Consider the following 22,998-nt stretch of genomic DNA (forward strand, 5'->3'; position numbering starts at 1 on the left):
ACTACCACCAAGTACTAACTAATTCACTTGCCCACACGACATGAACTTTGGGAAAAAACCTGTGGGATAAAGCATCTGGTTTCACTATAACTTGCGGCTTCTTTTATCAGCTTCTCTCTGTATATAACAAGACCCATCAAATCTCACCTTCTTCATTATCTAACTTCAAACACAACTCTCCATTTTTACAAAACTTAATAAACTAAAGAGTTTTCTCCATTCCGAAAAAAAAAAAAAAAAGATGAGTTCAACTAGCAAAGCATGGTTGGTGGCAGCAAGCATAGGAGCCTTGGAAGCGTCCAAGGATCAATTAGGCATATGCCGGTGGAACTACTTGATCAGATCTGTGAATCAACGTATCAAGAACAACGTGAGATCCGCTTCTCAGGCGAACAGATTCTCTTCTTCGTCAACCACCGCTGCTGCCTCCGTTAAGGATGACAACAAGGCCAAGCAAGCTGAAGAGTCTCTTAGGACGGTTATGTATTTGAGCTGTTGGGGTCCTAACTAATGGACCCATCCTTAGAAGGATGTAACAATGATTCTACTTGTACATAATAACGTTGATGAATTCAAATAGATATATTAAATTTTTGATACAATTAACATTTTTGTATTGTGTCTGAAAAAAAAAAAAAAAAAAAAAAAAAAAAGTGTGTACATGACAAATAACATATTCAACAAAATAGTATTCGAGTAAAGTAGTGTTACATAAATGGGCCAAATCCAATTAATGGGCCGGGCTGAGACTTGGAGACGTCATCATCCCGAAACCAATCCCGTCGCCGTAGTTCTCTACCATGGCGATCCTGGCCATAGCCGCTCGTTTCCCTCTTCTCCTCCGTCTCACTGTCCCGTCTATATCGTCTCCGTCTTCTGTCATATACTATCGAAGAACTATTCCATCCGATGGATTCAGCAACCGGTTACGCTCGATCCTCCGTTATTCGTCGTCCAACGGCGGCGGAAGCGGCAGTGGCGACTTAACCGGTGTTAACGATTCCGTCACCGTTGTTTCAGATGTTCAAAGTCCTAATTACTTGAAATTTACGGATGAAGAGTTGATGAAGCAGTGTAGATTAGAGACATTTAGAGTTTCAGGACCTGGAGGACAACACCGGAACAAACGTGACTCCGCCGTGCGTCTTAAACATCTCCCCACCGGAATCGTAGCTCAGGCAGTCGAGGATCGTTCACAGCACAAGAATCGTGCTTCTGCTTTGAACCGTCTTCGCACGCTCCTCGCCATCAAAGGTCTCGATTCGATTCCTTCTCTCCCCATGTTTCATTCTTTGAAACTTTAACTTCTCCAATTCGATTTCTAAACTTTGCATTTTTCCAGTGAGGAACAAAGTGGACCTTGATGCGTATGCTCCTCCTCCTGAGCTTCTTCAGATTCTACCTCCTAAGTCCACTATCAGAACTTCTTCTGGTTCACAGATTGGTCCCAACAATCCTAAATTTGTACCTGTATGATGAACTCCTCCTCTAGCTCCTCCTATCTTCCCTTTACCTTTTACTTTGAATCAAGTACACAATTGTAATTTGTTACAGGGAATGCAAGCTTTGCTTGATGTTGTTTCTGCTTCTGACGGTTCTATAGCCGATTCTGCCAAATTGCTTGGGTAACAAATCACTCTTTGGATCTGTAATTCTCTAAGTGTAGTTGTCATTGGCCTAACTTTGATTCAACCTTACTATATGGTTTTTTTAAGGTTGAGCACTGGTGGCTTATCCCGTTTGATACTCTCCCATGATGGTCTTCGTATGGCAGTCAATAGCATGAGAGCAGCCAAGGTATTCTTTTTTTTCTTTTATCAATCCGAATCCTCTGTTATTAGGAGTATGCCAATGAGGTAGTCATGGTGCAAAGTGTTTTCTCTGTTTTTCATTGAAAGGTCCTTAGAATTTTATCTTGGGATAAAGCAATCTGAAACCATGTTTTTATTGGTTCTGCCTCCTGGAAACAAGTCTGTATGTAGATATGCTTGAAATGCATGCTTGCCGTCTTTCTGTCCCATCTTCCTCCTTACTTCTACGGTTACTTTATCTACTCATAGGACATAGGCGGTGGTTGCAGCATTATTTTGTAGGGAATGAAGAACTTTTCTGAATTGAAGAACTTTTTTTCTGAGTTTTCAGGGAATGAAGCCTCTCAAATAGTCGGGATGTATTGCCTTTGAAAGATGATGTGCAGGCCATTGACGAGCTTTATTTGGGTAGCTACTGCAGCACAGTGACTACCATTTCTTGCACCATATTTTGTATATAAAACAAAGGTGAAATACTGAGTTCAGTCTAACATTTGTACTTCTACGATCATAAAAATAGTCACGTATTTGAGATGATATATTATAATAGGCTGTTCAAATGTTTGCAGTAAGTTTTTGCACCTTTGTTATGATTGTGTTGGAACCATTTTGGATTAGATATATTCCTTGTTCTGTTCTTGTTTTGTTTTCTCTCCATATAAGAAAATAAATCTCGTTGGTGCTGTTAAGTGAGTGGCTATCTGGTACGTTCCTACCTTTCAGATTTCCATGGTTGTATATATAAAGGGTTCATGTACCTTACACGATGAAGCACATGCAAGTTTTGTTTTCATTTGATAGTTACGTGCAGTAAGGGTATCTCCCTTTTAAAGATATGAAAATTACTTTGTGATATGGCAATCAAACAAACCTAGTGCCTTCAGCTACTTGGGTTTAGTATGTATCTATTTATTTTCTTTTCTGATATTAGTTAGCTAGTGAGTTGAGTTACACATATATGACACGCTTAATATTTCGGTCAGCGGAACCAATGAAGAAAAACAGGTCACTGCCTGCAGGAATGTCCTCAGGTATATTGGACATTGAAAATAGCAAAAAGAGTTTGATACAGAATCAGATTCTTGTAGAATGAGGTTCTCTTCTTCCCCACACAGGAAAAGAAATAACTTTTATGGAGTTGACTCTGAGAAATGTTTGTTTATTCATTTTTATCCAGAAAACAACAAGAGTTAGAGCCTCGTTGGGTGCATTCTGACTCACACTCCTATATTTTAAACATGGATCTGAATTCTGAAGGTCTGCTCGATAGAGCAAGATTCCTAGACTTCTGATGGAGCGAACAGCGACTATATGTTCACCTTCCCTTTTATCTCTAACTCTGCTATGTAGTGAATGATCAGCTTTGGCACATGCAAATTTCCAAAATTCTTATAGTGAATGATCTTTGGTAAAAAATCTCATGTTGATACCATAGTCACTCTGCTCTTAAATAAGATAGCAGAAGCATATGTTTGTGGATGTTCTATTTTAGTCATAAAGCTCTTAGAGCATCTGTCTAAAGTGCGTTTGACTTTCATGAGACCTATGCCCTGTTTAATAATATTTGCAAGGATAATTCCTTACTTTAAGTTGAAAGAAAAGATCTGATTCCTCACCACTATTTCATGGGGTATTTATTTCTTTTATTGGCAACTTTCTCCTCTTGTCTCTCCTGTCTAATCGTAGAATCATGTATATATATAGACTTCACAACAGAAACATTTCTAATAAGACTTGCAACATCCAATAGTATCATTTTAGTCCGTAGATATCAATGAGGCTTGATTTATCTTCCAAGCTTCGGCAAGTTCTTGGCCTCGCCAAGGATCATGCATCTATTGGCAGAGCTATTGTACAAAACTACAATGAAAAAGCGTTTTTTGACATTGAAGTGGCAGTGGTTCGAGCCACTAGCCATGATGATTGTCCTGTTGATGACAAAACCATGCACGAGATACTGTTTCTTGTCTCCAACACTCCGGGCTCCATTCCTTTTCTTGCTGAGCAGGTCTCACGCCGTCTAGCTAAGACAAGAGATTGCTTAGTCGCCGGTAAAACTCTGTTACTTTTCCACCGTCTCTTGCGTGGTAGCAGTCGAAGTATCGAGCAGCAATTGCATATTGCACACACCTCAGGTCATCTCCAAATAGGTTGCTGCTGGTTCATGATGAGCTCAGATCCTCCATCCTTCGTTTTTCTGCAGAACTATGTAGCTTATCTCCAAGAAAGAGTTGGATGGATCATCAACCAAGCTGGTAAGCTCGAACCTGTTATGTCTGGTGGTACAAAATTTAGCCGATACAAAGAGAAGTCCATGGATCTGGTGTTCCACATCTTACCGAAGTGCCAGGAGTTCATTGCACAGGCGTTGAAGTGTTCACCGGTTTCTTATGCCTGGCCTATAGATAACCTGGTTCAAGCAGCTATAGGCAACATCTTGAAAGAGAGTTTCCAAGTCTACATGACGTATTCCGATGGGATAGCCGCACTGGTTAACATGCTCTTTGATCTTTCAAGACCCGCAAGAGATTTAGCTTGCGGAATGTTGAAGAAAGCTTCTCAGCAGATTCAAGATCTCCGCGTACTATATGAAAAGTGTAGAGGATTCCCCGGTATGAAAAGCTTGGATTACCCATCTGTGCAAGCCATTACAATGGATCATATCGTAGCACTAGAGGAATGCTCAAGCTATGGAGGGAAAAGAAATTTCTCTGTCTCCACCAACCTAAGTGATCCAGTCACTTGCGATGAACGAAAACAAGAAAACCATTGCGCCGATTTTTCATCAACCAGTCTTTTCTTATTTCCAGCGGAGACCAAAATCAGTATGGTTTGGGTTGTTTTTGACAATGAAGATGGTGAAGAAACATACAAGCAAAAAGAGCAAGCTTCAACAGGGAGTACAAGAAAGTTGCAGAAGTCAGGTAGAGGTCACTGATCAGAGAGATTGTGTCTTTTATTCGTGTTCCAATTAGAGAAACAATTATATAATACTATTGTTGTCACTTTACATTATAGCAACATATACATGGGTTCTCCAGAATTTATATGATAATTTTGTGCATATCCCGATTTGGTTCAACTTATATTTTCAGTGTTATAAGTTTAATGAGCAAAAGAAAGGATAAGTAGTACACTTAAAACTTGTATTGTCAAGTCTTCTGATGCTGAAGTGTAATTTTTGCCGCTGTATAGTTGATACCTCATATATGGTACATCTAAGAATCAGAAAACTTATCAATACAGTTTTGTTTTTTCAGAGTAATGTATAGTTTGAACTTTGGAGTCTTTTGGACCACGCAATGCAGAATAAGACAATGTAAAGAATAGGCAATGAAGCATACCTAAAAACTCCAAAAATGGAGCATGCTTCCCATCATGGGCCTATATTGGGTCTTTTACAAAATACTAATTATATGCATTAAGGACTTCACTATATATACTGACAGAAGTGTCTGGAACATTACGGAAGATAAGAAGACCCTTGAAGTCTTAAACCACCAAGCTTCTGAGTAGAACATTCTCAATTCCTCGGTCAATAATTCAGTAAATAGAAAAGGATAACAAATAAAGACGCAAGAGTGTTCGAGAATCTGCAGCATTATTCACTACATAAGACGCATCTATATATTGACCCCAGACTTGCACCTTAATCCTCATAGAGAAGAGAACAAACATCAAGTACTGAGAGGGATCAGAGAACTAACCATTGTCACCACTCTCCTTTTACCCCTTCTACAAGAAAAACAAGCTCTAACCAAAAGATGAAGCAAATCTATCTTTCTATGTTAGGTTTTTTCTTTATAACTCTGTTCCTCGGAAAGATCAAAACAACTGAAGGGTCCTTGCCATCTGCATTCGACATTCCGGGAAGTCTACTAGCTGATCTCTGGCGAGATCGGTTTCCTGATCCTTTCAGAGTCTTGGAGCAAATCCCATTAGGTATTGAGAGGGATCAGAGCGTGGCTCTGTCTCCTGTACGAGTAGACTGGAAAGAAACACCAGAAGAGCATGTGATCAGGCTCGATGTACCAGGAATGAAGAAGGATGAGGTGAAGATAGAAGTGGAGGAGAATCGAGTTGTGCGAGTAAGCGGTGAGAGGAAAAGAGAAGAGGAGAAAGAAGGAGATCACTGGCATAGAGTGGAGAGATCACATGGCAAGTTCTGGAGACAGTTTAGGATGCCTGATAATGTGGATTTGGACTCCGTCAAAGCCAAGCTTGATAACGGAGTACTCACCATTACCATCAACAAGCTTTCCCCAGAAAAAGTTAAGGGTCCAAGAGTTGTTGACATTGCGTTCCAAGGCGATCAAACTGGCAAACTCAGTTCTGCTTAGTCACAGAAAGAGCTCTTGTTGAATCTAGGATCGTGTTTGATGTCTGTAAAATCTGTGTAATTGAAAAAAATTATATAACACGTCTTTACCTTACACGAGAAAGTGTAAACATTATAACTATCGAGTAACCGATGCATAGTATAAGACTATAAGAGATCACCCCTCTCGCCATGTTTAATCTTCCATGGCCCTGGAAATCAAAACAGGCAAAAAAGGGAGTTAACTAATAGTTTCTCGCTTGAATCAGAGAAAATATCGGTTAATAACAACTGACAAGTGAAGAGTGAAACTAAAAGACTTACTTTCTTAACAAGCAACATATATATTCTCCTGGAGTATCATACCAGTGATCCTCTTCTTATACCACAGCAAAAGAGTACATAACAATATAACATTACCGTACCAGCTTTGGTTTTAGAAAGTAGAGTGCAGCTTTGTCAAGTCATATCGAGAATCTAGGACCTTCCAAAAGTATCAGAAAGAGATGAGGCTGTCAAGTATCATATATATCTCTATATTCTTTGGATGCGATTTGTCAAGAGAATAGAACTGATGGACCTCTTCATCGATCTCAATCCAACTACAGCCTGGGGTTTTATAAGCATTTTGGTGCTTGATCCTCTTTCTAGCTTCACGTGCCTCTTCCCATTTACCCGTCTCTCCATATAAATTTGCCATCATAGCAATGTAACCTCCATTGTTAGGATTCAGAGCAACCAGATTTTTCAAAGCAACTTCAGCCAAATCCAAATGACCATATTTCTTACAAGCATTGAGCAAAGAGCCCCAAATTGCCTCATCTGCTTTCATCTTCATTGTGGAGATAGCTTCCAATGCTTCTTCGAACTGACCAGCCCTGCCTAGAAGATCTATTAGGCAGCCATAGTGCTCAATCCGTGGCTCAATACCGAATCTTTTTGTCATGACATCGAAATAAGCACGGCCTCTTGAAACCAAACCTCCATGAGTACATGCATTGAGAAGACCAATAAAAGTAATGTGATCTGGTTTGATATGGTTACTGTTCAACTCTACCATTTCTTCAAACAGTGCTATGGCTTCTTCGCCTCTACCATGGAGAGCAAAGCAATTGATCATAGAATTCCAAGCTGTTGAACTTTTCTTTGAACTTCTCTTAAAAACAGAGCTTGCTTCCTCCAAGTGACCACATTTTCCATACAAATCGACCAAAGAATTCGAAACAAACACATCAGAGGAAAGATCACAACGGTATGAAAAAGCATGAATCCCTTTAGCCAGCTGTAGCGTACCAGTTTGAGCACAAGCGGAGAGGACACAAACTAAAGTTACCTCATTAGGACGAATATGAGGCTCATTGATCATCCTTCTAAATAGAGAAATAGCTTCAACAAAAAGACCATTCTGAGTACAAGCAGCAAGAATAGCGTTCCAGGAAGGAACATCACGGTCAGGCATATCTTCAAAGAGAGCAACAGCATTGGACATATCACCAGACCTAGCATACCCAGAAAGCATAGCAGTCCAGGAAACAACGTTTCTCTCAGACATTTCGTCGAACAGTTGTCTTGCAAGAGGAATGTGAGAAACAGACGAAGCGTAGGAGTGAAGAAGAGCAGTTTGAACAACGACATAGAGATGAAACCCGGATTTAAACAAGTGGGTATGCACCAAAGGAGTTGAAAAAGCAGAGGAGAGATGAGGAGTAGACTTAAGAACAAGTGGGTAGATGAAGTGATTAGGACGAGGAAAAGATCGACTAACCATAAGACGAAAGAAGGAGAAAGCTGAGTAAGCATGAAGTGGGAGAGAAGAAGAGTAAGCAGTTAAAACGGCGGCGTAGAGATGCGTATTGGGGTAAGAGAAACGATCAAAGATAAAACGAGCGTAAGAGAGATTACAGAGACGAAGAGTACAAAAACGAAGAAGCTTGAAACAGAGGAAAGGTGAATCCTTTAGTCCCGAAACTACCAGAAAGTTCTGAACTTGCTTCAAATGATTCAAATGCGTCGACTTTGAGATCGCGGCGGAGATGAATTGATTCAGTACTTGCTCCGCCATATGTGACGACGACGACGGCGCGTGGAGGTAGTAAGAGAATTGTGTTACACGTGTCCCCATGTGCACGCACTTCCACCAAACGTGAAGAGAGAGAGATGAGATAGATGTGTGTGCTTCGTCTTTTTTCTCTCCGAGTCTATCGTTTTCTCTTTCGTCTTCACTTTTCTCCGTTTTTATCGTCTCTTCTCCAAATTGATGGATTTAAAAGGTCTCCCCACTTCGATCTCTAATCTCTAACCTAACGCTTCTTCATTAAATTCTTCAGACAGATTACAATAACGTATATATATATACGACACACACACACAAAAAAAAAACATCATTGAAGCTGATGCAGACAAGACATATCTCTTTGATTCCGATCTCGTGTCTGGGTTTTTGCGTTGCTGATTCTGTTTTGTCTGTTTGACATATACATACACACATACATACACATCTTTGTTTTTTTGTTGTTGTTATCAAATCAATTCAAAATGTCTGGAATTTGGAGATGGAGGAATCTAAAGTCTCTAGCTTTACACGCTCGTTCTGTTTCACCTCTACACACGCGTCTTCATTCTCTTGAATTGGGATCATTATCGCCTCGTCGCCGTATTCAAGAACGGTTCAAATCGGAACAAGGTGGCGGAGGAGGAGGAGGAGATGATTTTCCGGTACCTGTGACACGACGGAAGTTGAGAGCAGAGCCGAATTGTCCACGTTGCTCTAAGCAAATGGATCTTCTCTTCTCCAACCGTCAGTTCCCTTCTTCTAGTCTTCTTCAACGCCCTGATGAATCTGATTCCTCCTCCGGCGACGGCGACGGGGATAGTAAAACCAGTTTCCAGTCTGTTAATTTCTGTCCGACTTGTAAAACTGCTTATGGATTCAACCCTCGTGGTGTCTCTCCTCTTCAAGGTACCTTCATTGAGATCGGTCGTGTTCAATCACCAACCACGAACAATACTACCACTACTACTTCCAAATCAACTAGGAAACAACAACATCATTCAAAGGATCCAAATCAAGGATTCAATTACAGAAACAAGCTTAGATCTTCCTTTTGGGATACGCTTAGATCTTACGGTGCTGAGCCACCTGAAGATTGGTCTCCTCCTCCTCCTCCTCATCCTCCTCATCCTTTGAACGCTTCTCCTCCTAACAACATTGCTCCAGCCACTAACGGTGCCGTCAAAATGGATCCTTCTCCTTTACCTGATCCATCTAATGACGTTAGTCGATGGGGTGGAGCTAGTTTAGGCAGAGACTTTCCTACTCCAAAGGAGATTTGTAAATGGCTTGACAAGTTCGTCATTGGCCAAAGCCGTGCCAAAAAGGTTCTTGCTTTTCGCTTAACATTGAATATACACTGATCATGTTCTGCCATCAGTTTTGTTACTTACTACTTACGACATGGTGATTTTGACTTTGATCGTAGGTGCTCTCTGTCGCTGTTTATAACCATTACAAGAGAATATATCATACCTCTATGAAGAAAGGGTTGGTTCTATCTCATCCATTGTTGTTGATTCACCTGGCTTAGTTACATGATCGGACGAATTACACCGTTCAGTCTGTAATGGTTTATTGTGTGTATAAGGGTTTGTGTTGGAATCTGACATTGTAGACCTTGAATACTAGGTCAGCAGCACAACCAATTGATGATGACGATAATGTAGAATTAGATAAGAGCAATGTTCTCTTGATGGGGCCTACTGGCTCTGGTATGAACTTGCGTGTTTGTGATCATATTATAATATTCTTTACTTCTCATATGCACTCCCCCTGCCAGCTATGACATGCTTGTTTATTTGATTCTTGAACAATAGGGAAGACACTACTAGCAAAGACTTTAGCTCGGCTTGTAAATGTTCCTTTTGTCATTGCTGATGCAACTACACTGACTCAGGTAAATTCTTGATTTTTCAATACTTCAATCATTGGGATGGTGATCTTTTCAATGGCGTTTTGGAATCCAAATTAAACATATTAGGTGTAGCTCCTGGAATTATGATTTCATATGTTGATCTTTGATCTAGTTACTGTATGGTTTCAGGCTGGTTATGTTGGTGACGATGTTGAATCAATCCTTCATAAGTTATTAACGGTACCACTTCTTATTAAGCCGCGGTTAATATTCCCAGAATACTTTTCATATTGTTGCATTTTAGAAAATTTCCTTATGACTTGTAGGTCGCTGAGTTCAATGTGCAAGCAGCACAGCAGGGGATAGTCTACATTGATGAAGTTGATAAGATAACGAAGAAGGTCAGTATGCAGTACATGATAACTCTTGAATTGAACCCAATAAGAACAAGATAATTAGGCTTTATACTTCCTGGATTCTTCCTTCTGCAGGCTGAGAGTTTAAACATTAGCCGGGATGTTTCTGGTGAAGGTGTCCAACAGGCACTTTTGAAATTACTAGAAGGCACTGTAAGTGGATTGCTTCCTTACACTTTGATGCATCTACTTGAATCATTCTTCGCTAGACATGAGGCACTTGCATAGTGAGTTATCGTGAAGTATCTCTAACTCTAAGTGATCCACATTAATAGGTCTTTGCAATATAACACAGTAGAGACTGGAAGGTTATTAATAAGACATTTGATGAATGCGACATCACACTAAATTACTAATACATTTACACATGTGTGTTGCTTCTGAGGGATCTTTCTCCAGAAGAGAATTGTTCTGGATTCAAGCTTTGCTTCTTTATTCATTGGAACTTCTTTTCATTTTTCCAGATCGTAAATGTTCCAGGAAAGGGAGCGAGGAAGCATCCACGGGGTGACCATTTACAGGTTTAAAACTAGTACTTTATCATTGACCTATAATCGTTAACGCATCTAAAGGTGTTGTTTACTCAAATTATCCCATTAATATTGCTGGCTGTCCTATGATGTACAGATAGACACAAAAGATATTCTCTTTATCTGTGGAGGAGCATTTGTTGACCTTGAGAAGACCATTGTAGATAGGTAATTCATTATGCTTCCTTTTTGTTGAAAATACATTAGTGGTTATATTTTCACTTTGATCAGCATCTCAAATGTTATGCCAGACGACAAGACTCATCAATTGGTTTTGGAGCTCCTGTTCGTGCGAACATGGCTACCAGTGGAGTGACCAGTGGTGCATTAACGTCATCTTTGCTAGAATCGGTAATTACTATAAAGATTTTCTTGAGCCTGTGTTTCCCTATGTAAGACACTTATCATTCCTGGAAAGAGCTTTAGTTTTTGAATGCCGGCTGCATTTCAGGTTGAGAGTGCCGATCTAACAGCATATGGCCTTATACCGGAGTTTGTAGGACGCTTTCCCATATTAGTTAGTTTGTCAGCTCTAACAGAAGACCAGCTCATTCGGGTAATTTCAAAATTTCCATAGCTTACTTGATCATGTAGCTTTTAGTGCATTTTTTTTTATTGCTCATGTTGCTGCTCCATTAGAACTAGTGAAATCAAAGTGAGATAGTGGTTGCCATTTTCTGAGGCCTTGATTTTTTTTTTGGCCTTCTCATACTTGAGTGTAGCTAATTTTTCCTTTGCTCTTTCTCTACAGGTGCTAGTAGAACCCAAGAATGCTCTTGGGAAACAGTACAAAAAACTATTTAGTATGAACAACGTACGTTCCCTAGAAATACACACTTACCAAGACTTGCATGCAAAAAGTATTCAGTTTTTAAGTTTAAACATGACCTTTTGGTCCCTGATTGCATTATCTGGTTCAATTTTTTCAGGTAAAGCTGCATTTTACTGAGAAAGCGCTTGAGATAATTTCCAAGCAAGCTATGGTGAAAAACACAGGTGCGAGGGGACTAAGAGCCTTGCTTGAAAGCATTCTTACTGAAGCCATGTTTGAGGTACTTCAGCTACTGCAAATATTGTTTAGCTACTAAATGAATCTTTGCCTTTACAATTCCTTTTTATTTCTTTTCTCAGATTCCAGATGATAAAAAGGGAGATGAAAGAATCGACGCGGTTATTGTAGATGAGGAATCAACAGGCTCAGAAGCTTCTCGTGGTTGCACAGCAAAAGTACTTAAAGGAGACGGGGCTTTTGAGCGTTACCTCAGCGAGAACAAGTCGAAAGATGCTACAGAAGCAACGGTATGACTGTAAAGATCCATTTATTTGTCTGCTCCTTGTGTCGATATAAACTAGCTCTGTGGCAGTTAATGTCACATATGTACTCTTCTGAAAGTCTGTTGAATAAGAGCAAGTACTTGTGTTTCTTACCAACACAGCTTGCATATGTTTCTTTACTACACGTTGAAACTTGTGTTTACACTTGGCTATATAATGACTAATCAAAACCTGATGGGCGTAATTTGCAGGTTGAGGAAAGAGTGGGATCAGCGAGAGCAATGCGGTTGTAAAATATAATGAGAGAAGAAGGGTTTTAACATGCAGTGTTTCTTGATTATTTTGTAAAGAACAGCATTCATAAAAGTGCAAGAGGATGTTTATCCGCTTTGTACAATAAAAAATTTTAGCTTACACAGATTGGAAAAAGTGGAAATTGTTACATAGAAAGAAAAATAGGACCGTGTAAAACATTTGTAATTCTCTACTTCAAATGACAAGTGTTATTAGTTTTGTCAGTTCATGTTGTTTCTCTAAGTTTCTGCAGATCACCAACCAAAAAGGTTGTTATCACTCTGAACATATCAGATTTGATTATTTTTATAAAGTAGTATTGCAACTTTTCTCTCCATCAGTTACTGCAGATCACCAACATTTGTAAACTTGAGCTTGTCATTCATTACAGATACAGCCACTTCCCCTTTCTCCGTGTTTCGGTTAATAAGAAACACACAGCCTGAGGCTTAATGGTTTCAGACGCTGACCCCATTTGTAAACTTGAGCTTGTCATTAATGAAAAATTTTGTGCTTGCTTGATGAGCATAGCTGCACCTCATGCTGGTAACACTATTCTTCTTCAGTATTCTGACAAGCATGTATCCAGACTCAAATCATTACCAAACTGAAAACAGAGCACTCTGTATCATCTATCTGCTAATCATACTAACGAGTGTACTACTGTATGTTCATAAATTAAATATACCAACTCCATGGAGTCAGCAAAGGAGACAATCAATGGGGTCAGCGTCTGAAAGGGATCCTTCCGCAAATTGTCTCAAGGAGACTCAATCCGCATTTGTGGCGGGTCGGGAAATCAAAAGATAATATGTTGCTAGCACCAAGAATTCTTCCATGCATTGATTAGCTGATGAAAAAGACTCTTATATTATGCAAGGCAAATGTATAACAAAAGGCATCATGTCAAGCGGTTAATGGAACCCCTCGTACGATGCAGTAAAACTCAGTTCTAAGCTTAAGAGGATTGGACAAACATCACACGGGCCAACAAAGAAATGTAAGCTAAATAAGCACTCTCAGTATTGGATCAATCTTGTAATTTATCAAAAGACTTCGAGTGATAATCGTGTCTCCGCTCGGTCAAAGTGATGATTCAAAGTACTTTTTAGTCATAAACTCATAATTGTGTCGTAGTTGCAGCACGTAACTAGTAGAATCAAGCAAGATGAATCGATTCTGTGATCTTTGAGACTAGATTAATGGACTGATTAAAGAGCCGTTTAAGGCTTTACAAGTAGAGAGAGTATACAATATTATATACATTGCAGCCACTAAACAAAAGTGAATCGTTTTTAACTCCTTGTGAGAGACCATCTTGGACCCAATCGAGTCAGCCATATGCAAAACTCCTCCAGATTCTTGTTCGACGAATGGGGGAGGGTTTTCAGATATCTCCAATTGGGTGATCTGATTTTGGAATTTTGCAAGAGATGTTCAAGAAACTTGTCGATCCGTACGCGTCAATTGGGACCCCAACAACTCAAGTACATGACCGTCCGGAGTGATTCCTCAGCTTGTTTCGAATTACTGACGGAAGTAACTGCGGAGGAAGCGGAGGAGGAGGAGGAGAATCTTGTGGTCTGAGAGATGGGTCTGACGTTGTTACGGAGATGATGATTCATAGAACGGAGAACGTAGTTCCACCGATAGACGCCTAATTGATCTTTCAATGCCTCGACGACTCCAATGCTCGCAGCCACCATCCATCTCTTGCTCGTTGCACTCATCTTCTTCTTTCAGATTATTGCTTTGCTCTGTTTTGATATATTTGTTTTCTTTTAGCTTTGATGTTTGTTTGCCGATGAATTAAAATTGGAATGAACGGGTTGTTTTATAACAGTACAGAAACCGAGAAACGGACAAAACTGCCGCAAAGTCCCAACTGAACGAAAGAGAAAAACTAGATGCTTTGAGCTGATGGTTTTGCTCGATGTCGATGACTGAATGACCTTTTTGCCCTGGTGAGACTACATTGCTCACGGGTTAGAGACAAATTAAGATGAAAGGGTAAAAGTGAAATTTTGCTGATCCAAGATATTGCCACGGTTCTAGCAATCCGGCAAATGGTTTTGGAGACCACGATGGATGATGATGGTTCGCCCCCACCTTACTTACTTTACCTTCAAGTGGTTTCTTCTTCTTCCCAGTTTGGTCTCTTGTAGTCGTTTTCATTTAATTATTATTATCTCTTGGAGACTGTCTACTTTAATTTTAATGGTAGGAAAACATATTGGATATCCCTTTTGTTTATTTTATTATAATAATGAATTATTTAAAATTTTTCTTAAATATTCTCCAAAAATAATTCTCAACTTTCTCATAACTTTCCAATTATCTCTACTACAAGTTTCGAAATTGACATTTACCACAATTATTTTTTCAAGTTCGAACATGTACAGTGTTTAATCTGCCTAAATGTTTAGATATTATCTGGTCATCTTTTATTTTCCGTTCTATTCTTTTTTTTTTGGTAGTAGTTTGAGTTAATACTAAAATTTATTCATTTCAATATTTATCCACTATTGTTCATTTTAATTAATATTCGAAATAAACATCAGTCTTTATGATAACACAACGAAAAAGTTGAAAGAAGCTGGAGCAATCCCTTAGCGGTTTTTTTTCTTCTTCTCATATGTCACAAGACAATGGATTGTATATTCATTAAATTATATTACTTTAGATTACGTTCATGGATTTTGATTGATTTGGAAACATGGTATGTAAGACTTAGAATAACTTAGATTGTATTACAATTTTAGAAATATGGTACTTAAGAATTTAATAATTTCATTCCATTGTTCATCAAAAATCCACATGTGGGTTTTTTAAGTTATTATGAAGTTTCCCCAACACTTAATGTTGCGCAAATCGTCATCCATTTACCGAGATTAACTCGTGTTTTCCTTCATCATACGTAAAGACAATTGGTGGATGGGAAAAATAATATGCCACCTCCAAAACCAAGTGTTGAAAGACACATTACAACCACTCCAACACGACCCGTTAAAGCGTTTCATACCGACCTTCACAACATGATCTCTAGTCTCTACAATCAAGTATTGGAAGACTTAAATTAATCAATTTGATTTTTCACTATGTGCTAATATGAACATGCTCTTTTGTATATATAAGTCGTAATCATTTTGCATCTTCTCGATCCTGTCTCAACTAGTTAGGACCCCAACAGCTCAAGTACATAGCCGTTCTCAAAGACTCCTCAGCTTGCTTGGCCTTAACATCATCCTTAACTGAAGCTACAACGGTGGTGGTGGTTGACGAAGAAGAGAATCTGTTCGCCTGAAAAGCGGATCTCACGTTATTCTTGATGCGTTGATTCACAGATCTGATCAAGTAGTTCCACCGGCATATGCCTAATTGATCCTTGGACGCTTCCACGGCTCCGATGCTTGCTGCTACTAACCATGCTTTACTCGTTGAACTCATCTTTTTTTTTTTTTTTTTGTGTTTGATTGGAGAAGTTAAACTCTTTGCTTCTTGTAAATACTGAATTGTGTGTATTGTTGTGAAGTTTGAAGATGAAGAAGATGAGAATGGAGCAGTTTGTTTATATAATAAGAGAGGTGTAGCGACTGGTTAGAGTCAAAACCAGATGCTGTCTCCCATAGGTTTTGCCCAAGTTTAAGTCGTTTGAGGTTAGTTAATTACCATTGTGTCCGCATAGAAACAAACTTGATCAGGGATAATGTTGTCTTCTAAAAAATCCTGGGTTAGTGGGTTTTATTACAACAACTATGCGCACCTCGTTTCGGTTATCTACGTGTCATTAGAGACACAGCCACTTCCTCTTTCTTCGTGACACAACCTCATCATCATCACTTACCTTAATGGAAAATCTTGGCTTTAAATTATTAAACTACGTTATTTTGACAAGCATGTCTCATGCTCATCAGTCATCATTACCAAACTGAAAACAGTGCACTCTGTATCATCAATCTGCTAATCATACTAACGAATGTGAAATGTTTATAAAGTTTACGTCTATACAAGAAAGAAATACAGAGGAGCAGCATGTGTGGATAAAGAAAGGAACGTTTGAGAGTTAAAAAAAAGAGATGATTGTATATAAGATTTGTAAATACATTTTAGTCTCTTTATGTTGTTTGTGTGAAACTACAGAGATGTATGAATCTTTTGAGAGAGAGAGAGAGAGAGTTACGATCTAGCTCCGTGTAGAGGCTCTTTCGTAAACACTGTAACGGTTCATTCATGGTCACTTCTTTTTCCTATCATTGGTAAAGGAGACAATCAATGGGGTCATAGACTCATCAAAATTGTGCTTAGTTGCAGCAGGTAACTAGAATCAAGATGAATTCAGTTCTGTAATCTATGAGATTAAATTAATCGATTGATTAAAAGAGCCGATTAAGGCTTTTACAAGTATAGATGATAATAGTACAGAGTTTCTATATACAACGCAGCCACTAAACGAAAGTGACTCTTTTTAAATCCTTTTGATACATTAAAACAAGCAATTATTAATTTTGAATGGTGTACAGAGGCTCAACACAGTCTTTCTTTACCATCAAGTTATCGGAAGACACAAAATTACCAATTTGATTTTCACTAGTTGGAAACCCTTCTTATGTCAGTTTTTTTTGTTCAAGCCCTTGTAACTTTCTATCATTCAGATAAAAATACTAGAGTAGTTTGAAACAAATAGTAAAAACCTTTAAGTTGTATATACACATGATAAAACTTTATAGCAGTATCCCAAATTCATATTCTTTTAGAAATATGAAGAATATGTACAATTTATCATTTTGCATCCATCTAATAGACAACGAATCCTGTCATATAATTTGCATAGCAAAAACAGTGCTAAAAAGAGTTCCTGTCTTAGATAGGACCCCATCAGCTCAAATACATAACCGTCCTAAGAGACTCCTCAGCTTGCTTCGCCTTAACGTCATCCTTAACGGAAGCTACAACAACGGCGGTGGTAGTCGACGAAGAAGAGAATCTGTTGGTCTGAGAAGCGGATCTTACGTTGTTCTTGATACGTTGATTCACAGATCTGATCAAGTAGTTCCACCGGCATAAGCCTAATTGATCCTTGGACGCTTCCAAGGCTCCAATGCTTGCAGCTACTAACCATGCTTTGCTCGTTGAACCCATCTTTTTTTCTTGTTTGATTGGAGAAGTTAAACTCTTTTGCTTTCTTGTGAATAGTGAATAGTGTGTATTGTGAAGTTTGAAGTTGAAGAAGATGAGAACGGAGGAGTTTGTTTATATAATGCAGATGGTTAGAGTCAAAACCAGATGCTGTCTCCCATTGGTTTTGTCCAAGTTTATGTTGTCTGCAGCTAGTTAATTTACAATTGTGTCCGCACAAGAACAAACATGTTAGGGATGATACTGTCTTTTCACAGGATCCTGGATTAGTGGATTTATTACCGCAACTATGCGCACCTGGTCTCAGTTATCTACGTGTCCGTGATTTGTATTTAACATAATGTTTTTTTTATATGACTCCATATATATTATATTTTAATATATAATTAAAAATTAACTTTCACCATTGATATAATAAAATTTCTCCTTTTTTTGGAGATAGTAATTAAACAAAAAAGGAGGATTTAAAATGTGTGAAAAAACATCTAAACACACAATTACCTCATCTGATCTGACCTCTTTCTTTAACATGAGCCTCCTTTAGCATTGTTTGCCAGAGCTCTTTGACACGATGACGAAACTTTTTCTGAAACCAAACTTCAATCTCCGAGTAAAGCACCTTCGGGTTCTGTTCCCAACTCTTCCTCAGACTCTCCAAACTATCAATCTTCTTCTCTGTCAAAGCTATCACCAAACTCCCAATTCTTTCTAAACCCCAAGCTTCTCTTTCCAACAACGTTTCAGGTTTCCCAGCTAACAACAACCTAACCCCTTTCAAACAAGGCAATACCTCTCCTTGAAGCAAAGCGCATCCGAATGCCGCTGCTCTGTCTCTATCCTCTATTATTGCCACACTGTGAGCTGGAAGCTCCCAATTATAAGGACCGAAACTTGGCACCACCCAGCACAAAACTCTATCTTCCTCACTCGAGTAGTACGGTTTCGGGTCCTTGAGCGGCGAGGAGAACACGCAGAGAGATTTAGCGTGCTTCACTAGCCATTCCGGCTTCACTCGTGTTGCTCCGTGCATGTACGGTCTGTTGGTGAGTAAGAGCTCGCTGTAGACTAATAACTCCGGAGCCGAGTTTATGAGAGACGACCAGCGGTGGAAGAAAACAGGTTCTTGAACCGCACATGCTTGGTATTCTGTCGCTTTGGTCTTTCTGGCTACACGGTCTGCCCATCCCGCACATATGGCTTCTCCTAACAGTTCTTCTTCGTTCTGTAGAAGAGGGATTTTTGAGGATGACGATGTGGTGATTCTCCATGACTTTTCCACGTCTTGTATAGTCCCATGAGTCCATGAGAAACAGTCTTCGGTTTCTGAGAGCTTACAACAGCTGAAAACAAGTCGCAAAAGCTGATTTTTGAGCTTAGACATCTCGTCCATGGTCTTCAAATGCAACCCATTTGCCTCGCAGAAGTCTGTGCCATTCTCTGAGACCTCAAAGGTATGCAATGCGTAAGCTACAGTCAAAGCATCGCTGCTCGGGTTGGAAAACCTGTTCCGAGCGGCTTTGATCTTCTCTTTCCGCTCCTTTCTCCGTTGTTTCTCGTCTTGCTTGACGGTTTTGCCAGCATCTTCGGACTCGTTTTTCTTGTCTCCTTCAAACTGCATTATCAAAGGGTTTGGTAAGCTCAATGCGGCTACGGCTGCAACCGCGTATCCAAGGACAAGATTCGCGCGCGAGTAATTCCGGGTCTCTTTTAGCATTTGGATGACTGTGAGAAGCATTCGTGAGTGACGTGGACTCATGGGATAGTGAGACATAGCCTTTCCTAATGGTGTTAACTTTCCGTTGCTGTCTAGAGCCTCTAAAGCTTTTAAGCATCGTTCTGCTTCTCTAATAGAAGATGGCTCAGGCGGAGTTGGAAACGGGAAATTCTCAACCTGTTGGCAATAGAAAAACGCAAGTATTCATCAAGACACAGAGAAAAAAGAGATCTAGTCCATTGACAATGATGGTTACAAACGTCTTTACCTTTGGAATGTTCATAGATTTCATGAGAAGAACGACTCCATCAACAGGAACTTTCGTGATTTCAGGAGGCGAAGATTCCTCAAATATATTGCTAAAAACCGCAGATGAATAGAGACGATAACAGTGGCCAGGTCCAGTTCGTCCAGATCTTCCAGCTCTTTGACTAGCCGAAGCTTGGCTAATCCAATCTACCTCATAACTTTCCATACCAGTCTTAGAATCGTAATTCTTCACTTTAACCCGACCTGTATCAACCACATACTTAATACCAGGAATGGTCAGAGAAGTTTCTGCTACATTAGTCGCCACAACCACAAGTCTTTCTTCTTTCTCAACATCCTCAAACACTCGAAGCTGTGCAGCTGGAGATAGCATTGCATAAAGCGGAAGAACACGTAATTTTCCTGGAGTAAATGAGGTTTTCTCCTGCTCAGCCTCTTGATCCTCTGCTGCAATGGACTTGGTTGTCTCAACAGATACGGAATTATTTTTATCTGACAAAGCATTAAACGCTGCTCGAAGAGCATCAAGCTTCCCTTCCTCTACAAATGGATATGCAGAGCTGTCATCAACGGTCTCCCAGTCGCTGTCTTCATCAGACTCATACATGTCTTCTTCAAAACCATCATCATAGTTACCATCACCAATATCCGAAGGATCTTCTTCATGTGAGCTAAACCTGTAGTTTTGATTGTTGGAGCCATCATCAAATGCTTCAGCAATCTCCTTCATGTCAATACCACCAAATGAACCATCATCGCATTTCTTCTTTGCGGAAGCATCTCTTTTAGCAGCTTGAACAACAAATTCCTTTGAAAAACTACGTAACTTGTCACATAAATGATCAACTTCTCTCTGCCCTGTCACAAAAACAAGTACTCCTCCTTGTGGTAACTTTTTGTGAATTGACATCACTTTCTTATAAGCTTGACCGATATAATCAACAATCTCAGTCTTCTTGGAGAAATGTATAGTTACTGGATACTGTCGAGTGGGAACCTCTATAAGCGGAGGTACCTTGGGGAATAACCTTTTCCCCGATACAAAATCTTCCACTCGCAAAGTGGCACTCATCAATATAAGTTTAAGTGGCGTGATGATTTGGTGTTCTGAGGTTACCGCGCATCCAGACTGAAGACTCTTTTGTTGTTCCTCGTAGTATTCCTGTCGGATTTTGATGACTCGAGTGAGCATCCCAATTAAAATGTCTGTGTTCAGGCTTCTTTCATGAGCTTCATCGAGAATTATCACAGAGTAACGCCTCAACAAGAAGTCATTCTGAATCTCACGAAGTAAAATCCCATCGGTCATAAACTTGATAGAGGAGTTCTCACCAATCTTTTTGTCGTACCTAACCTGAAACCCGACTTCTTTACCGAGATGAACACCAAGCTCAAACGCCACTCTCTTGGCAGTGGCAAGGACGGCGACACGGCGTGGTTGGGTAATCCCGATAATCCCACTTCGAGAAATGCATTGCTTTGAACCAAAACCAGCTTCGTAAAGGAACTGAAACATAAACTAGATTAGATATTACAAATTCCTGTCTATCTGAGACCATAAACTCAGCTATCAGAAACAAACTGACCTGAGGAACTTGAGTGGTTTTACCACACCCGGTTTGTCCTGAAATAATAACCGTAGGGTGATGATTAATAGCTTCCATAATCTCCTGCTCCATCATTACTATCGGAAGATCCTTCCTCGTCTCTTCAACTTCGGCTGGTCTTGAAACATGAACTACAAAGGCAGGCACACGAGGTCCTTGTACAGCAGCTACATCTTCATTCTCAATTTCCTCATCCTATTTTAATATCAAACCCATTAGCACCAATCAAACCACAAACATACAGTAGCAGCAACATAGCTGAACATCAAATTATCTATCAACAAAAGGAAATAAAAAAAAAAAAGAAAAAAAGAAAAAGATCAAACTATCGGAGTTGACAAACCATTCTTTGTGAGCCTTCTTCTCCATCATCACGATGTAGGATCATATCAACAGTAGTGTCGTCAACCACGAGCTTGTTACTAGGTTCTTGAGAAGAAATCATCAAATCAGAACTGAGTTCATCATCAACCAGTTGCTCAGAATCAGTTACAAAAGTAGGAGAATCAATTTCAGCATGTTCTTCTGGCGTTGTAGGTTCTTCGACATCGTCTTTTTGCTGCTCGTCGTCGGCTGATTCATCAGAAAGCTCATTCACAAAACCAGCTTTAGAAAATTCCATTGCTCTCCTACGTTTCTCCAGCTTTGTCGCTGACTGAATTAAAACAAACATTTTAACCAAACCACAAAACGGAGAATCAGAACATCAAAAGAAAGAAAGAAAGAAATTTTCTGTCTTACTTACTCTGCCTATAACTGTTGACGATTGTAAAAGCGATGATATATCCTCAGGTATCTTGTACTGTCTGTGTAAAAATTTCAATACCCAAAATTCAAATAAAGAAAACAAAAAAAAAAATCAAATAATTAACGAATTGAAGCGTTGATGGCATACTCTAACGCCGCGGCAGTGTATGCATAGAAGTTTTCATTCTCTTTCTCTTCCGCCAATTTCTTCAGCTTCCGTTTCTGAGAGTTGCTCATTACCGTTTCTTTATTTGTAGTCAGTTTCCGTTTCCGAGATGTTCTCGCAACCGTGTTCTTCTTATTTGAATCCAGCTTATTCAACATGAAAGCAAATCTCATCAGCAATTAGAATCCCCCAAAAATCTTATTGATTAGGATTTTTTTTTTTTTTTTTTGTTTGTTTTACCTTATTGTTCTTCTTCTTTCTTGGTGGCATTACTTCTAAATTGCAATCGTCTCCCATTCCATTTGCCATCATCGTTCAAAATCGAATCGACCCCCGAAAGCTAAACTGACACAGACAAGACAGAGAGAGATTAAACCTCTAAAGCTTTGTTTGGCTCGGAGATGGAAGAAGAAATTTGTGCCTTCGTCGTTTTGGTCGGAGATAGTTTTTTTTCCTGAGTTGCCCAGAATCGTCGTCGTTTCGCGAAAGTAAAACCTTTTTAAGTCCAAAAAAAAACTTGTTAAAACCCTAAGTCAACAAACGACATCGTTTCGAAAAGCTACAAACTAAACCGGCCTATATTACCTCATTCATTCATTCATGGCTGACGAGATGTGGAATTATAAAATTAGAACAAACTAAACCGGCCTAAGCAGTTTTTTGGATCCTGCTTGTCTTACAATGCAGGTGGAAGATGAAGAATAGGTTGCATATCAGTTTGTAACTGATCTTTGTTTATCTTTATTTTTGGCTAGATTCAGACGTTTAGTTTACTGGTCTATACTTTAACTTTGGAAGAAAGAGGC

General features: G+C 39.4%; 8 protein-coding genes and 2 pseudogenes across 12 annotated transcripts; 5 read left to right on the forward strand and 5 right to left on the reverse strand.

The window, feature by feature from the left end:
• Nucleotides 1-137: 137 nt before the first annotated feature.
• Nucleotides 138-602, forward strand: LOC109132277 (uncharacterized). The gene has a single exon (XM_019243809.2). The coding sequence runs from the start codon at nt 242-244 to the stop codon at nt 509-511; it is 270 nt and encodes an 89-aa protein (XP_019099354.1). The 5' UTR covers nt 138-241; the 3' UTR covers nt 512-602.
• A 93-nt stretch (nt 603-695) lies between these two features.
• LOC104777345 (uncharacterized) lies at nt 696-2,383 on the forward strand. Its single transcript, XM_010501572.3, has 5 exons — nt 696-1,254; nt 1,343-1,470; nt 1,555-1,625; nt 1,716-1,797; nt 2,143-2,383. The coding sequence occupies exons 1-5, from the start codon at nt 801-803 to the stop codon at nt 2,161-2,163; spliced, it is 756 nt and encodes a 251-aa protein (XP_010499874.1). The 5' UTR covers nt 696-800; the 3' UTR covers nt 2,164-2,383.
• A 1,099-nt stretch (nt 2,384-3,482) lies between these two features.
• LOC104777350 (putative clathrin assembly protein At1g33340 pseudogene) lies at nt 3,483-4,875 on the forward strand (annotated as a pseudogene). The gene has a single exon (XR_015593216.1). The product of XR_015593216.1 is annotated as a putative clathrin assembly protein At1g33340 pseudogene (transcript).
• A 445-nt stretch (nt 4,876-5,320) lies between these two features.
• On the reverse strand, nt 5,321-8,594 carry LOC104777347 (pentatricopeptide repeat-containing protein At1g33350). The gene is made up of 3 exons (XM_010501577.3): nt 6,454-8,594; nt 6,241-6,341; nt 5,321-6,143 (listed from the first exon to the last, which is right to left on the reverse strand). The coding sequence occupies exon 1, from the start codon at nt 8,249-8,251 to the stop codon at nt 6,626-6,628; it is 1,626 nt and encodes a 541-aa protein (XP_010499879.2). The 5' UTR covers nt 8,252-8,594; the 3' UTR covers nt 5,321-6,143; nt 6,241-6,341; nt 6,454-6,625.
• Nucleotides 5,576-6,244, forward strand: LOC104777349 (22.0 kDa heat shock protein pseudogene; annotated as a pseudogene). The gene has a single exon (XR_015593224.1). The product of XR_015593224.1 is annotated as a 22.0 kDa heat shock protein pseudogene (transcript).
• Nucleotides 7,970-12,776, forward strand: LOC104777346 (CLP protease regulatory subunit CLPX3, mitochondrial). Its single transcript, XM_010501573.3, has 15 exons — nt 7,970-9,507; nt 9,609-9,670; nt 9,812-9,894; nt 10,000-10,079; nt 10,227-10,277; nt 10,364-10,438; nt 10,529-10,606; nt 10,918-10,974; nt 11,081-11,151; nt 11,235-11,334; nt 11,435-11,539; nt 11,735-11,797; nt 11,913-12,035; nt 12,115-12,282; nt 12,510-12,776. Exons 1-15 carry the CDS (start codon nt 8,665-8,667, stop codon nt 12,549-12,551), a joined length of 2,001 nt encoding a protein of 666 aa, XP_010499875.2. The 5' UTR covers nt 7,970-8,664; the 3' UTR covers nt 12,552-12,776.
• A 1,097-nt stretch (nt 12,777-13,873) lies between these two features.
• On the reverse strand, nt 13,874-14,410 carry LOC109132278 (uncharacterized). Its single transcript, XM_019243810.2, has one exon. It carries the CDS (start codon nt 14,280-14,282, stop codon nt 14,016-14,018), a length of 267 nt encoding a protein of 88 aa, XP_019099355.1. The 5' UTR covers nt 14,283-14,410; the 3' UTR covers nt 13,874-14,015.
• A 1,004-nt stretch (nt 14,411-15,414) lies between these two features.
• On the reverse strand, nt 15,415-16,108 carry LOC109132279 (uncharacterized). Its single transcript, XM_087505367.1, has one exon. It carries the CDS (start codon nt 15,997-15,999, stop codon nt 15,724-15,726), a length of 276 nt encoding a protein of 91 aa, XP_087361493.1. The 5' UTR covers nt 16,000-16,108; the 3' UTR covers nt 15,415-15,723.
• A 1,114-nt stretch (nt 16,109-17,222) lies between these two features.
• LOC104779054 (uncharacterized) lies at nt 17,223-17,691 on the reverse strand. The gene has a single exon (XM_019243812.2). It carries the CDS (start codon nt 17,689-17,691, stop codon nt 17,428-17,430), a length of 264 nt encoding a protein of 87 aa, XP_019099357.1. The 3' UTR covers nt 17,223-17,427.
• LOC104777351 (ATP-dependent RNA helicase DEAH13) lies at nt 17,223-22,676 on the reverse strand. 3 transcript variants are annotated; one of them, XM_087505375.1, is made up of 8 exons: nt 22,433-22,676; nt 22,175-22,338; nt 22,025-22,085; nt 21,623-21,934; nt 21,259-21,474; nt 19,671-21,179; nt 18,190-19,579; nt 17,223-17,873 (listed from the first exon to the last, which is right to left on the reverse strand). In XM_087505375.1, exons 1-7 carry the CDS (start codon nt 22,502-22,504, stop codon nt 18,191-18,193), a joined length of 3,723 nt encoding a protein of 1,240 aa, XP_087361501.1. In that variant the 5' UTR covers nt 22,505-22,676; the 3' UTR covers nt 17,223-17,873; nt 18,190. The 3 variants fall into 3 exon arrangements, with proteins under 3 accessions (XP_087361501.1, XP_087361498.1, XP_087361503.1); XM_087505372.1 differs by having other exon boundaries at nt 17,223-17,879; XM_087505377.1 differs by lacking the exons at nt 17,223-17,873; nt 22,433-22,676 and having other exon boundaries at nt 18,072-19,579; nt 22,021-22,085; nt 22,175-22,245.
• Between the last annotated feature and the right edge of the window lie 322 nt (nt 22,677-22,998).

The sequence above is a fragment of the Camelina sativa genome, chromosome 3 (assembly GCF_030686135.1).
Source record: "Camelina sativa cultivar CO46 ecotype springtype chromosome 3, ASM3068613v1".
Classification (NCBI taxonomy): Eukaryota; Viridiplantae; Streptophyta; class Magnoliopsida; order Brassicales; family Brassicaceae; genus Camelina; species Camelina sativa.

Coding starts and splice junctions, on each gene's coding strand:
- LOC109132277 (XM_019243809.2), top strand. CDS start 242: ATGAGTTCAACTAGCAAAGCATGGTTGGTGGCAGCAAGCATAGGAGCC.
- LOC104777345 (XM_010501572.3), top strand. CDS start 801: ATGGCGATCCTGGCCATAGCCGCTCGTTTCCCTCTTCTCCTCCGTCTC. Junction 1,255..1,342: donor CACGCTCCTCGCCATCAAAG/GTCTCGATTCGA, acceptor GCATTTTTCCAG/TGAGGAACAAAGTGGACCTT. Junction 1,798..2,142: donor ATAGCATGAGAGCAGCCAAG/GTATTCTTTTTT, acceptor CTGAGTTTTCAG/GGAATGAAGCCTCTCAAATA.
- LOC104777347 (XM_010501577.3), bottom strand. CDS start 8,251: ATGGGGACACGTGTAACACAATTCTCTTACTACCTCCACGCGCCGTCG.
- LOC104777346 (XM_010501573.3), top strand. CDS start 8,665: ATGTCTGGAATTTGGAGATGGAGGAATCTAAAGTCTCTAGCTTTACAC. Junction 10,607..10,917: donor TGAAATTACTAGAAGGCACT/GTAAGTGGATTG, acceptor TCATTTTTCCAG/ATCGTAAATGTTCCAGGAAA. Junction 11,540..11,734: donor CAGAAGACCAGCTCATTCGG/GTAATTTCAAAA, acceptor CTTTCTCTACAG/GTGCTAGTAGAACCCAAGAA.
- LOC109132278 (XM_019243810.2), bottom strand. CDS start 14,282: ATGAGTGCAACGAGCAAGAGATGGATGGTGGCTGCGAGCATTGGAGTC.
- LOC109132279 (XM_087505367.1), bottom strand. CDS start 15,999: ATGAGTTCAACGAGTAAAGCATGGTTAGTAGCAGCAAGCATCGGAGCC.
- LOC104779054 (XM_019243812.2), bottom strand. CDS start 17,691: ATGGGTTCAACGAGCAAAGCATGGTTAGTAGCTGCAAGCATTGGAGCC.
- LOC104777351 (XM_087505375.1), bottom strand. CDS start 22,504: ATGATGGCAAATGGAATGGGAGACGATTGCAATTTAGAAGTAATGCCA. Junction 22,339..22,432: donor GAAAGAAGAAGAACAATAAG/GTAAAACAAACA, acceptor ATGTTGAATAAG/CTGGATTCAAATAAGAAGAA. Junction 21,475..21,622: donor AAGAAGGCTCACAAAGAATG/GTTTGTCAACTC, acceptor ATATTAAAATAG/GATGAGGAAATTGAGAATGA.